This window comes from Phyllostomus discolor, chromosome 1 (genome assembly GCF_004126475.2).
Source record: "Phyllostomus discolor isolate MPI-MPIP mPhyDis1 chromosome 1, mPhyDis1.pri.v3, whole genome shotgun sequence".
Taxonomy (NCBI): Eukaryota; Metazoa; Chordata; class Mammalia; order Chiroptera; family Phyllostomidae; genus Phyllostomus; species Phyllostomus discolor.
In genome coordinates, this window is record NC_040903.2 from 146,012,307 (window position 1) to 146,025,832 (window position 13,526).

General features: G+C 38.9%; 1 protein-coding gene across 6 annotated transcripts in view; it reads right to left on the reverse strand.

The window, feature by feature from the left end:
- Nucleotides 1–13,526, reverse strand: part of RPGRIP1 (RPGR interacting protein 1) — a 65,640-nt gene that overhangs the window by 20,744 nt on the left and 31,370 nt on the right. For 4 of the 6 annotated variants that reach the window (XM_036030632.1, XM_036030613.1, XM_036030637.1 and 1 more), the window contains 9 exons: nt 12,321–12,481; nt 11,725–11,868; nt 11,113–11,263; nt 8,608–9,060; nt 8,298–8,449; nt 7,515–7,857; nt 6,032–6,216; nt 5,522–5,725; nt 4,829–4,967 (listed from right to left, as the gene is read on the reverse strand). In XM_036030632.1, coding sequence (XP_035886525.1) covers nt 4,829–4,967; nt 5,522–5,725; nt 6,032–6,216; nt 7,515–7,857; nt 8,298–8,449; nt 8,608–9,060; nt 11,113–11,263; nt 11,725–11,868; nt 12,321–12,481 — 1,932 coding nt within the window. The remainder of the gene's footprint in view (nt 1–4,828; nt 4,968–5,521; nt 5,726–6,031; nt 6,217–7,514; nt 7,858–8,297; nt 8,450–8,607; nt 9,061–11,112; nt 11,264–11,724; nt 11,869–12,320; nt 12,482–13,526) is intronic. The other 2 variants (XM_036030625.1, XM_036030619.1) reach the window with 2 other exon arrangements.

Sequence of the window (13,526 nt, forward strand, 5' to 3'; positions counted from 1 at the left end):
AGGAGAAAACAAATTCAATCCTTACTCCATATATAAATTCAAGATGAAATTAAACTTAATTAAAAGTAAAACTAGAGGAAAACAGAAAAATGGCTTCACAACATTTGTGCAGGCAACTTTTTGTGAAATAGAACAAAATCAGTGATCATTAAGATTGATAAATTGGACTTATTAAAATTTAAAACTTCAAAATACAAAATTAAGAGCACTGAAAACATGCCACAGACTGGGAGGAGATATTTGTAATACATATATTTGACAAAGGACTCTATTCACAATATTTAATGAAGTATAAATCTATATTTTTAAAAACCTGGCAACCAACCTAAATTTTAATGGAAAAAAGCATATGAAAATGTATAAAATATTATTAGTCATCAAAAAATACAATTTAAAATCCTAAAGCAATATCACTACATCCTAGTCAAATACCTAAATTAAAATGATTGACAATACCCAGTATTGAGTAGGCTGTGAAGCCATCAGCAGCCCCATACATTGTTGTTAGTGGTGTAAACTGGTACATTTATTTTTGAAAACTGTTTAGCAGCATCTAATACTGTTAAACATGACCTAGCAATTCCATCTATCTGTCTGTCTATCTATCTATCTATCTGTCTGTCTATGTATCTATCTATTTATCTATCATCTATGTATCTGATAAATGAGTGTTTATGTTCACCTAAAGCCATGTACAAGAAAGCTCAGTGTTTTTTTTTTTAAGGTTTCATTTATTTATTTTTAGAGAAGGGAAAGGGAGGGAGAGAGACAGGGAGGAAAACATCAATGTGTGGTTGCCTTTTGTGTGTCCCAAACTGGGGACCTGGCCCGCAAACCACAACTAGCATGTGCCCTGACTGGGAATCTAACCGGTGACCCTTCAGGTCTCAGGCCGGCATTCAAGCTACTGAGCCACACCAGCCAGAGCAGCTCAGTGTTTTTTTTATAATAACCCCCAATTGAACACTATCCAAATGCCCATCAACATGGAATGAATAAGTCCATTGTGGTATGTCTGTTAAATGGAAGTCGGTGGGCAGGAATAAACTACTTTTACACATAAAAACATAGATGTATCTCAAAGACAATATTGAGTGAAAGAAACCAGACATCACAGTGCAGATTCTAGTTGATTCAGTGTTAACTTCACTTGTATGTGAAGTTAAAACAAGTGACATTCCAACTAGCAAACAAGCTTGAAACAATGGCTCATTTTGGAGGGTATCAGCTGGGAGCTGGTGGTGGTTACACAGGAACAAACTTGTAAAGTTCACCAAGCTGTATACTTACAGCCTGGGTACTTTACCAGATGTGACTTATATCTTAACAGAACAGAAAGGAAAGGGATGGAAACACTTAAAAGAATAAAATATATTCTTAAAATATATTTTAAGAATAAAATTATAAAATATAAAAAATATATTGAGAGCAGAAATAGACATGATCCCAAACGGTGGTGTTTTCGATTCTAAGGGGCATCCACTCCAGCAGAAAGCTCTGAACCTCCACAGCCCTGCAGCCAGCCAGTAGGTACCCTGCGAACCATAATGCAGTGTCCTTTTATTACTCTGTTTTTTCATTCTTCCTATCGCACTCAGGAAACTTTGACTGGGTTTCCCCAGCTCGATGTTATGTTGATACACTTATTTTTTAAATAGGAAAGGTGATATTTTTTCAGGAAACAAGACAAAAATAATCTTAATTTTTAATCTGAGATATGACTTCCAAAAGGGAAACTAAGAAGCTAAAAAAGACTATTTAAAAGTAACTGACAAGGACATCAGCAGTGGCCCTGACTGAAATAGCTTAGTTGAAAGAGTGTTAGACTGGAAATCTAAGGGTTCCTGTTTGAGCCCAGGTTTCAGTAGGGTTGCTCCTCATTTTTGTGAGAGCTGTTGACATTACCAACTTAACCGTGCATACATGAAATATTGGCTTAAAGGCCTTATTTTAATGGAAATGGAAGAGGGTGAAAGATATAGGAAAAAGCCCTTTTATTTTTATTTTTTAAATTTTACATATTTATTTTCAGAGAAGGGGAAGGGATGGAGAAAGAGAGGGAAAGAAACATATATGTGTGAGAGAAACATCAACCGGTTGCCTCTCGCAAGTCCCCAACTAGGGACCTGGCCCACAACTCAGGAATATGCCCTGACCAGGAATCAAACCAATGTCAAATCAACGACATTTCTGTTTGAAGGCCAGCACTCAATTCACTGAGCCAGCCATGGGCCCTTCACCTCCTTTCAAACAGCCCTTCCTCCTTCCTCCCCTCTTAGGACTGTCAGTCTATTCTGTGATTCTATGCCTCTGATAGTATATTGATGATTAGTTTGTTTTGTTCATTAGAGTCTTCTTATTAATGAGATCATATGGTATTTGTCTTTCACTGACTGGCTTATTTCACTTAGCATGATAGTCTCCAGTTCCATCCATGCTGGCACACAAGGTAGGAGTTCCTTCTTTCTTTCCGCTTTCTGCTTTTTGTAGTATTCCAGTGTTTAAATGTATCAGTTTTTTGATCCACTCATCTACTGATGGGCACTTACACTGTTTCCAACTCTTGGCTATCATAAATAGTGCTGCTATGAACGCTGGGGTGCATAAGTCCTTTTGAACTGGTGTTTCAGGATTCTTAGGGTATATTCCCAGCAGTGGAATCTTTGGGTCAAAAGGTAGTTCTGTTTTTCATTTTCTGAGGAAACTCCATACCATTTTCCACAGTGGCTGCACCAGTCTGCATTCCCACCAACAATGCACTAGGGTTCCCTTTTCTCCACAACTTCACCAGTACTTGTTTGTTGATTTGTTTATGATGGCCATTCTGACTGGTGTGAAGTGGTATCTCATTGTGGTTTTAATTTGCATTTTTCTGATGGCCAGTGATGTTGAGCATTTTTTCATATGTCTATGGCCCATTGATATGTCCTTGGAGAAGTATGTATTCAGGTCCTTTGCCTATTTTTTAATTGTATTGTTTGTCTTCCTGGTGTTGAGTCATATGAGTTCTTTATACGCCTTGAAGATTAAACCCTTGTCCAATGTATCATTGGCAAATATGTTCTCCTACATGGTCAGTTCCCTTTTCCTTTTGATGATGTTTCTTTAGCTATACAGAAACTTTTTTATTGATGTAGTCCCATTTGTTAATTTTTTTCCCTTTAATTCCCTTGCCCTAGGAGATATATCAGCAAAAATATTGCTATGTAGATATCTGAGATTTTTATAGTCTATGTTTTCTGCTAGGTTTTTTATGGTATCATGACTATATTTATAAAGTCCTTTCCCATTTTGAGTTTATTCTGCTGTATGATATGAGTTGGTGGTCTAGTTTCTTTTCTTTTTTTACATGTACCAGTCCAGTTCTCTCAACACCATTTATTGAAGAGACTATCTTCACTCCATTGTGTGTTTGTACTTTTTTTGTCAAATATTAATTGACCATAGAGACATGGGTTTATTTCTGTGCTCTTTATTCTGTCCCATTGATCTGCATGTCTGTTCTTATGCCAGTACCAGACCATTTTGATTACAATGGCCTTGTAGCATAGTTTTATATCAGGTATTGTGATCCCTCCAACTTTGTTCTTCTTTCTCAAGATTGCTGAGGCTATTGGGGGTTTTATTATTTTGGGGGGATTCCATATAAATTTTTGTAGTATTTGTTCTAGATCTCTAAAAAATGCCATTGGTATTTTAATAGGAATTATGTTGAATCTATAGATTGCTTTGGGTAGTATGGACATTTTAATAATGTTAATTCTTCCAGTCCATGAACATGGTATATGCTTCTATTTATTTGTATCTTCCTCAATTTCTTTCTTCAGTGTTTTATAGTTTTCTGAATACAGATATTTTCGATCCTATTCAATTGGTTTAAATTCTTTTAAACCAAAATGTTTTTTAAAACTTACAATGTCAATTTTCATAGTTCCAGTTCCTTGCTGAAATTTTAAAGCTCAGTTTTATCTCCATGAAGCTGGTAAACACAGTTGTTATGCAAGTTTGTCTGACAATCCTGTATCTGGTGTCCCAGTCACACTGAGTCAGTCCTTGTCCCTCTCATCATGCAAGTGTCCCTAGCACAGTTCTGCTTGTCAGAGCAGAAGCAGCTCAGAAGGGGGCTGCCTCCTGAGGTCCTAGACCAGGGTGGGAAATTCTGCCTGGAGAAGACACCAGAGTCAGACTACATCCCATTTCCCTAACCCTAAGTCCACCAAAAGCATGGTTTTTTCTCTCCCTAACTTCTTCCACACCAGCAATGTTCCAGGGCTGAAGCAGTTCCAGCTCACCCTCTCTGAGTTCCAATCATTCCTTGATCTAGGTTTGGTAATTCTTCCCTCTCTTATTGGCTCTTTAATGCTTTTAAGAAATATTGAGATTTTTAAAAAATATACTAACTTTAGCTTTTTAGTTGTCTTCAGAGGGAGAGAGTTGGTCTGAATGACCTAGTCTGTAATACTATAACCTGAAATCATGTCTACTTCTCATTGTAACACAAAAATCTTGCCTTAATTTGCAAGAACATCACAAATGAGCCAATCACACTCCTATTTCTTTGTAGCCATAATTCACAAAGACCCTGGAGTGAATTCACATCTTATAATTGCTAGGTAACTAAACTTACTATAGCTAGCTTTATATACATAAATATCTACTTTTTTTGAGAATTCCAGCTTTAATTGGCCTAATCAGCACACTGAGTCTAGGGTCTTCAGCACTAATTTTCCATTAAAAGTTTAGTAATGAAGATGAATTAATAAAGTAAATGTCTTGATAAAATAATTCAATGATTAAATAGGAAAATAAGATTTTAAAAAGACAATACCATTTATGGGATGTAGGGCTTCATTTTGTATCAGTGCTGAAGGGGATGATGTCATTTCCTCTTCCTTTTGCTGGCTTTTTAAATCATCATCTGTGGAGATTGTAAGCCCTGAGAACTTCCATTCAGTGTAGCTCACCTGCTTCAGAATAAAAACAACAAATAAAATTACATGTAATTATGGTGTATAATAATTTAGTAAAAATAATAACATAAAATTACACATTAATATATAATTAATATAATATAAATGATTATAACACAATAATGTAATATATAATTATATAATCATATAGTACCTGTTTATAATATCATACATACATACTTCTAGGTGCTACATAGTAACTTTACTCCAATTTCCTATGAAGAAAAAGCGGTCTCAAGTGCATAGTAGGTGTTCAATAAATACTCATTCTTTGGTTTATTTTGATTACAGTTGAAGTGGACTGGTTAAAACTGTGGCACTAAAGTTCTAAGGATAAGTTGCATATTACATAATCTCTTGAATTAAATTACATTGAAATGAACAGTCCAGAGGTTTATTTAACTACTTGTGTTTGTGGAAACCTGCAGTAGTCACAGAAAGCCATGATTATTGCTTATCTTCTGTGTCTGCTTCTGCTTATTCTTCTGAGAGTAAATATTTGGGGATACTACAACCTGCATTTTAGTTCCTCAGGGTTTCTAAGGTCTTACCTGTAGTGTATTTCCATTTAAGATGTTACGACTGAGATACTCCATCCTGTTTTTTCCTTGGAGATCTGTTCTTCTGCCATGTTTTCTTCTTGAGTAACTTGCAACCTGGTGTTCCCTTTCCTTTCTTTCTCCCACATGAGGAAGTTTTCTCTTAGCTGGATACTGGTCAGCTTCAATGGGAATCTCAGCAGATGCCACCTGGTCCTAAATACAAGGATTAGAGACAGTTTTGTAAGATGACAGTTTAACAGCCTTGATACTTCAGAAAGGAGTTTGTAGGCTAGCATTCCACTTCATTTCTCTCCTACCATAGAGCTGAGAGATGCCATCTCTCTCTTCTCCCCACAAAAAACCCCCCAGAGATTGGCTCCATCAAAAGCCTCTCAGCATTATGAGGGATGCTGATTAAGTCTTCACAACATGACACTTTCACAGAAGGAATTTCTTTTCCTCCAGTTTTAATGCTGTTTTCTTCAAATATGTTCCACAGGATTGGGGAAGGTCTGCTACCTGGGTAGGAAAGGAAGCCTTTTCCTCATCAGACGAGATATCTAAACTCTTTTCCACGCCATTCTCCTCAGTCTGAGCTTCTGGTTTCAGGAAGTTTTCTGGAGATAGGTAGCCAGATTTCCAATCCAGTTGTAACTGAATAGATCCATTGGGTTTCCCCACAGGGTCAGTGAGGTTAAAATCACCTGAGAAACACACAGACATTAATAAGATCTGATCAAATAAAATAGGCAAATGAGCATTTATTAGCACTTTATCTATTCCCGTTTTTTAATTTCACCATATTTTGTTTGTAATTAACCTTATTTTGTTTGTAATTAACCATATTTTGTTTGTAATTAACCTTTGTCAAATAATCATAATGATAATACATTCAGAATTAACATAGAATGGCCTTGCATATTTATAACCCCATAGAATATTTACTTCTATTATTCCTTTAAAATATTTGTAAGAAAAGATGTGTATCTCCAGGTTTCAGGAAGGGATAGTCGAAGGATATATGGAGAGGTATAGCTTGCTTGTCATCAATCACCCAGTCAATAAGCAAGATCACATTATTATTACTATTACCAATACTTGTTATGCCTTAGGCATACCAAGAAAACCATTGTCTTCACTCAAGTGGTCCCTATTTCTGAAACAACAAAAGCCAGGAAAACTTAAGCAAATGGCTTTCCCCAAATGCCAGACTTTTGATTTGTAACTCTGATTAATATAACAGATGACTCACATTGTCTCTCCTCTTTGGCAAAAGATGAGTTGTGAGCAGAAGTGTCAGCTTTTTTTTTTTTTTAAAGCACTGTGGTATTGTGAGGAGAGGCCTCACACACTTCCTGGAACATCCAGATGCTTGTTAAACATCGTTGGTATACTGGCTGTCCCCAGCCACGTTTCCTAATGAGAGCATGGATACCCTTGCATCACCCTTCTAGAGAGTTTACCCTTCCTAGGTGCACCTCACAACCCTGGGTATTAAAGTAAAGTAAGGTTGTAGGAAGTTAAGCTTCATGTTGGGGGAAAAATTTTCAAGAAATTTTCATGGTATGGCATGGAAATCTTGCTAACTTCTGTCTAATGTAAAGGATGCAAGAGAATAATGGGGGAGTGTTAGGGACACAGTTCATAATCTGATATCTAGTTGTGTGCTAAGAAACAATAGGCTTTAAGTAAAGACCAACACTAGGAAGCACTACACAATTTGAAAATGTTTGTTCAGAGATAAAGGTATAGACTTCAGGTTGGTGGGTCTACCCACTCAGGAATCTTGCTTTAGTTTTTGAAAAGAAGCAGAAGAAGCCAATGTTTTCATGTGATTAGGTAAGTTCTAGGTCTGCTCTGTTGCTCTTGACAATATGCTAAAATCCTTTCAGCAGGTTTTAAGAGAGACTGTTCCAAGCAAGTAATCAAAGAAAAGTAGAATTAGGACAGGAAGATAATAGTGGGCAGAGACCATAAAAATGCAGCAATCCTGAACTCCCACCTTTAATGGATTTGTTTTGTGCAAGAGGCAGCAAGGGCACTTGAACTTTGCCAAGGTACGAGCCAGGCTCTGAGTCTTCATCATCAAAAACGTAAATAGACAGGGCCTCCCACCTCAGATACTGATCCAGGTCAGAGGTCACAAGCACTGGAAATTGAGCCTGGTCTCGGAAGTAGGGATTGTTACTGGCTGGAATGATGGCAGTGTCATGGTCAGAAAAGGTGAAAAAGCGGTACATGGCGTACGGACTGGGTTGGCTTCCCAGCCATCGACTCTGGAGGCCACAGCATCTGGTGATTTCCACCCGCAGCTCATTCTGATGCTTCTGAGTCTCTGATCTGGACTGGAGAGATGGGGGTCTTGGATAGAGGAAAAGGGCAGCCTGAGAGAGTTGTTGTAGGTGAAACCCAGTACCCTGACGAGCAAGAGCTATGACCTAGAGAACTGTCAGTCCTGACTGGGTCACAGAGAAACCTAATGACTTTCACCTGCCCGGGAACTGGCCCTGACAGATGGTTATCTGAGGGAGATGCTGGCACTCAAGCCTTATCTTGGAGAATGGAACAGAGAAGCTATTTTATTCACAGCAGGGAGAGGTAACTAGCTTCAAGGGCATGGTTTTATTTCAAACTCAGGCTTGACCAAGGAAAGAATCTGAACTAGTTGTGATGTGAAAGTTTTTCTCTTTCATTCACATTCAATGTGAGAATGGGAGAATGAGCATTCTTATGAGCTGCATGGCTGAGGCTCCTTTGAGATGCATGGGCTCATCCTTTTTCTCACCTCATCCTCCTGGGCCCTCCAGGCTCCACACACATTGGCTGACAGGTAGGCCTGGGCTTTCTTTCGCTTAGTGCATGCCTGTAGGCTGGATCTTATGGGGAAGTGCAGCCTCATCCAGTATTCTAGCACCCCAAAGTCTTCTCCACCAGCTCCTGGGTAGCAGAAAGTATGAAAGGCATGGAGGATACAGATGGTGTGGCGAAGATCAGGAATAAAGGCAGAGGAAATGGGAAAGCACTAGAAAAGCAACTATAAACTTTGGGAAATTCTGCATTAGTCCCAGGAGCTGTGGGAAGCTGACAGCACTTACCAGTAAGTGTGGCAGAGCCATGGACTCTCTCCACAGTCTCCAGTACCCTGTCAAAGCAAATCCATCCAGCTGCAAGGGTGTGGTGCTCACTGGCTAGCGCCTGGTAAAGATCAAGCTGGGCTGAAGCCCCTTGAAGGTAGTGCAAGAAAAAGGAATCTGCCTCTACCACATACTGGGAGGTGAAGTCATAGAGTGGCTGTGGCCCCACAGCTAGTGGGGTACAGTGGGTTTCAAAGTCATAGAAGGAATAGGTGCAGAAGGTGGTAGGTTGAGGGTCTTCAGCCTGAGCCAAAGCGGCAGATGTCAGGAAGGCCTGGTGGATGTGCAGCTCAAAAAGATTCTCACTCTGATGCCGCAGAGGAATGTCCACTTTATCCTCATCTCTATGGGCTGGTAGTGTTTCCAGACATAGTGGCATCTGTCGGGTACCATAAGCCACATCTTTGAGCTGTTCTAGAAGGGAAAGAAAACTGCCTTTCCATTAAAGGGCAGGGAGCTCTCCCAGAATAAAGGAAGGTGGACAGAAGGAGAATAGGAACCATGCTGGAAGTCCAAGTTGTAATTATTTAAGAAACCATGTGATTCAAAAGGAAAAGCAGCAGAATGACAACCAGGAGCTTTCAATTCTGATTGCTAAATAATCCACTGTCTCCTTTAGAGATATGATTCAAAGTGAGCAACTGGAAAGTAACCACTAAGCTCAGGAAAATACTGGAGGCACGATTTCTTCTATAAATGAGGTTTTGGCTTACAGAAAGGTCCTATGGATTAATTGCTAATTCCATCAGAGAAGCAGAAAATATATTTCCAAAGGTTTGGGATACTGGCCATGGAAAGAATAGAATTTACAGTCACAGTGGCTATTACATTACATTGGACCCCCCCAGGAATGATTCCCCTTCTTCAGCCAGGTCAGTCCTGAGAGTCTTTATTCTGTTAAGAATTCAGTTTCATTATAAAAAGACAAAAAAAAATTCACTTTAAGTTAAAGGGCAACAGAGTTAAAATGTGGGGGAGGACACATTGGAAAGGGGTTGAAAATATTGGCAATGGAATGCAAAGATATGTGAGACAGTCCACCAAATCAGGGCATTACCTCCCATGTTCAACCATCAGAAACTCATATCGGGGAATATTTGAGTCTTTAGTGTGTCGATGGTGCAGTTCCTATTTAAAGAGTTAAAGTGGTAAAATTAAAATATTTTGGATCCATTAGAATTTCTTCCATTACCAAATAAGTGGAATACAGAAATTGACACTGGTTTCTCAATTGATAAGATTAATGCAATTCAATAAAATAAATTTTAAATTTTACATTACATGAAAGACGGTTAATAATCTTAGCATATAAAGAAATTCTACAAATCAATAAAATACTATTAAGAAACAGATAAAGGACAGAAACAGGCAATTCTCAAAAGAAATAATATAACAAATACAATAAAAATAATGTAAAAATGTTTTAAAATTTTAAAAAGAAATAATACAAATAACTGGTAAACATGTGAAAAATTCTTTAAGCCTTACCAATAATGAAAGAACTATAAAGTTAAAGCAAATTAATCTTCAGAAGTAGATAAGGGTATTTATCCTGCCCTGTCCCAGGAGAAAGACCCTGAATCTGAAAGACAAGAGGATTTCAATCCAAGGCAGGATTTCCTTTGTTATGTGACAATGACCTTGTAACAGACTTACCCCAGCATGGATAAATCATGCCCCAGTATGTCCCACCTCCCTTTTCTCTAGTTCCAGCCTCACTAAGTAACCTGCTCACGGGCTCTGAGTGCCAGGGAGAGGGCTGCCCTGAACAGTGGTTCCAAATATGCTCATGGCATCAATGGCACAGCCACTGTCCTTAAGACAGCAAATGAACGTTCTGGCTTCAATATCAGTCTTTGCTGAATTTTCCTTAGTCAGGTCTTTCACCACTGGATATAATAACAAAACCAATTTTCTTGACATGGGATGCTGAGACCAGATCCTGGTCAGTAGTGACTGTACTGAATATAGGAAGTTTCACATGATGAGATTTGCGTAAGTGCCAGCCTGCTGCCCTGTTATGCTGACATCCTCAAACTACAACAATAAGTTTAGAGGCTTTCAGAGAGAAATCATGTGAAAGGATGATGAGAGATGAGTGATGAAGCTCTGTAATCTGACAAGAACTGCTTACAGGCCTGGGGTGAGGGAACAGCCTGGACAGAGGTAGTGTTTATGCCTCCCTGAGGGCCAACGGTGATCTGCTCTCATTCCCAAAATGGATTCAGCAATTGCTGGGCCCTGTGGAAACTCTCCAGAGGAGTCAGAAAGAGGCTGATGTGATGGAGCAAAAGGAGCTGCTAACCATGTATTAAAACAACAAAGACGGTAGGATAAAGAACAGGAGGGGTAAGTTATACGTCAAGGACTTAAGAAGTGGCCTTCTAGACAGATACACAAAGGCAAGAACAGACTTTAGCGGTGTGACAGGTCCCAGGGTGAGGAAAACAAAATACTAAGACTTGCCGGTGAGTGGGAGGCCATGGCTTCTTAAAATACCTTCCAGCTGCTTGATACGATTGTTCTTGAGATCTAGCAGTTGATTCAACCTCCCCAGTTTTTCTTTGTGATCTTTGTTGTCATTATCAACTTTTGTCATCATTGCCTCCAGTTCTTCCTGAAACGAAATAATGTCTGAAATTTTCTGTCTCAGTGGCTCAGACCTAAGGAATCTAGATAAAAGCTGGTACTTGCTGGGTAGAGGAGACTCCACTGTCTCCTTAGCAGAGCAAATTCACTCATTAGGAAAAAACTTGGATGGCTCACAGACCCCTCCAGGACCAGTAGTGCTATTAGTACCATAGGGTAGCATTTTCCTGGAACTGGCAAAATTTAAATCCAGGAGGTTCATACCTGCCATTTTCATGAGCTGGCCCCTTCACTGGCTTCTGTTGCCAGGTACCATAGGCATGTGTGAGACCTCAAGTTTTTCAAAGGGCAGAGCTTTCTGTGTCTGCACAGGATAATGTATCACCTTGCATTAGCCTTGGAAACTCAGGTCTTGCTTCATCCCCAATCTGTAAGTGGTTCCCATGTGCCTATTTATCTATCCCCGTCCTGCACCATCTTTTCTTGCACCTGATAACACATGTTGATTTTGTGCTGCAGAATAAGCATTTCTCTGGTCTTTTCTAGTTCCAATGTGGTTTCTGCATGCGATACTTGCAGTTCACTTAACATCTGGGACAGTTTCTTTTCTTCTTGGTTTTTTGGTTCACAGAGCTATAGAGGGAAAAACAACATAAATATAATAGGTACAACAATAACTATTCTCCATAAAGCAGTTGTTGGTAATAGTAAAATACTAGCAGCAGAATCTACTCCGAAATGTAAAAGAGGACTTGTGTAAATTCACAAGTGCTCTCTCTCATAGTTCCTCACGCTCAGTAGCAGCAGTGAGGAAGGTATACGGTCTCTAATGGCTGTTTGCTCTTCAGCATCTGATTTCAAGTCCTCATCTGGAAAAGATTAAAAACATTTAGGCTGTAAAGTGTAGGGGAAAATGTGTGGGGTTCATGAAGCTATCTCCATTTCCGATCTTCTCATATTCTTCCAAATACTGTCCTCAATTAGGACAAAATACTACTCAGTGTTCTGATCCCTTTATCTTTTCCAGGGATATTTTCCAGAGATCCCTCTGTAGAGGGGGTTTGCTTGATTTAAAATGCACATACCTCTGTCTGAGTGGCCTCTTGGAATGGAGCTGAGAGCGTGGCGGGTTCAGATGGCCTGTCAGGAGACTGGGAAATTGTGTCTTTATTTTCGAGGCTCTCTACTTCCTGTTTATGTTTCTGAAGCAGGTTGGTGACTTCAAGCTTCAGATCCGTGTTTTGAGCTGGAGGAAAGGCAATGCAGAAAGTTGAAACTGTAGTTATCAGTAACCATGGTTAAAGCTGGACCGGTATAAATAAAATTTTCCCTTTAATGTTTAATTTATTTTATAAATTTGCCCTTAGAGAAGCAGTTCTCTTCTATTTCTACAAAGGAGTTTTCTAGCTTATTAACCCAGTAAACGGAGTTGACCTTTGGGCTCCAAAAACAAAATAAAAAACACCTGCAGAACTGTAGGGTGAAAGGGAGAACTACAACAAACAAAAACAAAACCACTTAACTGACTGTGACAGTCCAAACTTTTCTGACAGCACCATCCAACCCAGTATTGCAACAACTTCTCTCTGAATCCATTCTGAGTTCCGTGTTATTGACTCTCTGTGGCACCCACTCCACACCCTCCCTAATCTGGAGGAAGAGTGGGCATTCCAGCATCTGTGTGTGTGTGGGGGGGGTGCTTTAAGGAAGAAAGGTCTTCCTTGTTTAGTGTGATCATTCCATTATCATGCATGCATTAAACAGGGGGTTAGATTAGATTACTCTAACGTCTTTACAAGACTTCACTTGTACTTCATACCTACTACAAGATCCTCAACACGTTCTCCTAACTTTATCCTTTTATGATTCCTGTCTCTATTTCTCTTTCAATTTTTTTTCAGTCATAGTTTACATTCAATATTATTTTGTATTAGTTTCAGGTGTACAGCATAGTGGTTAGACAATTGTACACTTTACAAAGTGATCCCCTTGATATTTCCAGTAACCAAATGGCACCATATACAGCTATTACAGTATTATTGGCTAATTCCCTATGATGTACTTTAAATCCCCATCACTGTCTCTATTTTTTTGATATCATAGTTCTCTTCCTTCACTCTTCTATGTGAATATACTAGAATATGGTGAAAAAGAAGTTTGATAAGACTAATTATCAAGGTATAGGCTAGCAAAAAGAAGTGAAGCAAAAGTCTTTTTGATAGTATTTAAAAATCATTGGGTCTTTTTTCAAACTTTATGTTTGTTTCACTTTTAAGAGAAAGTGATATATG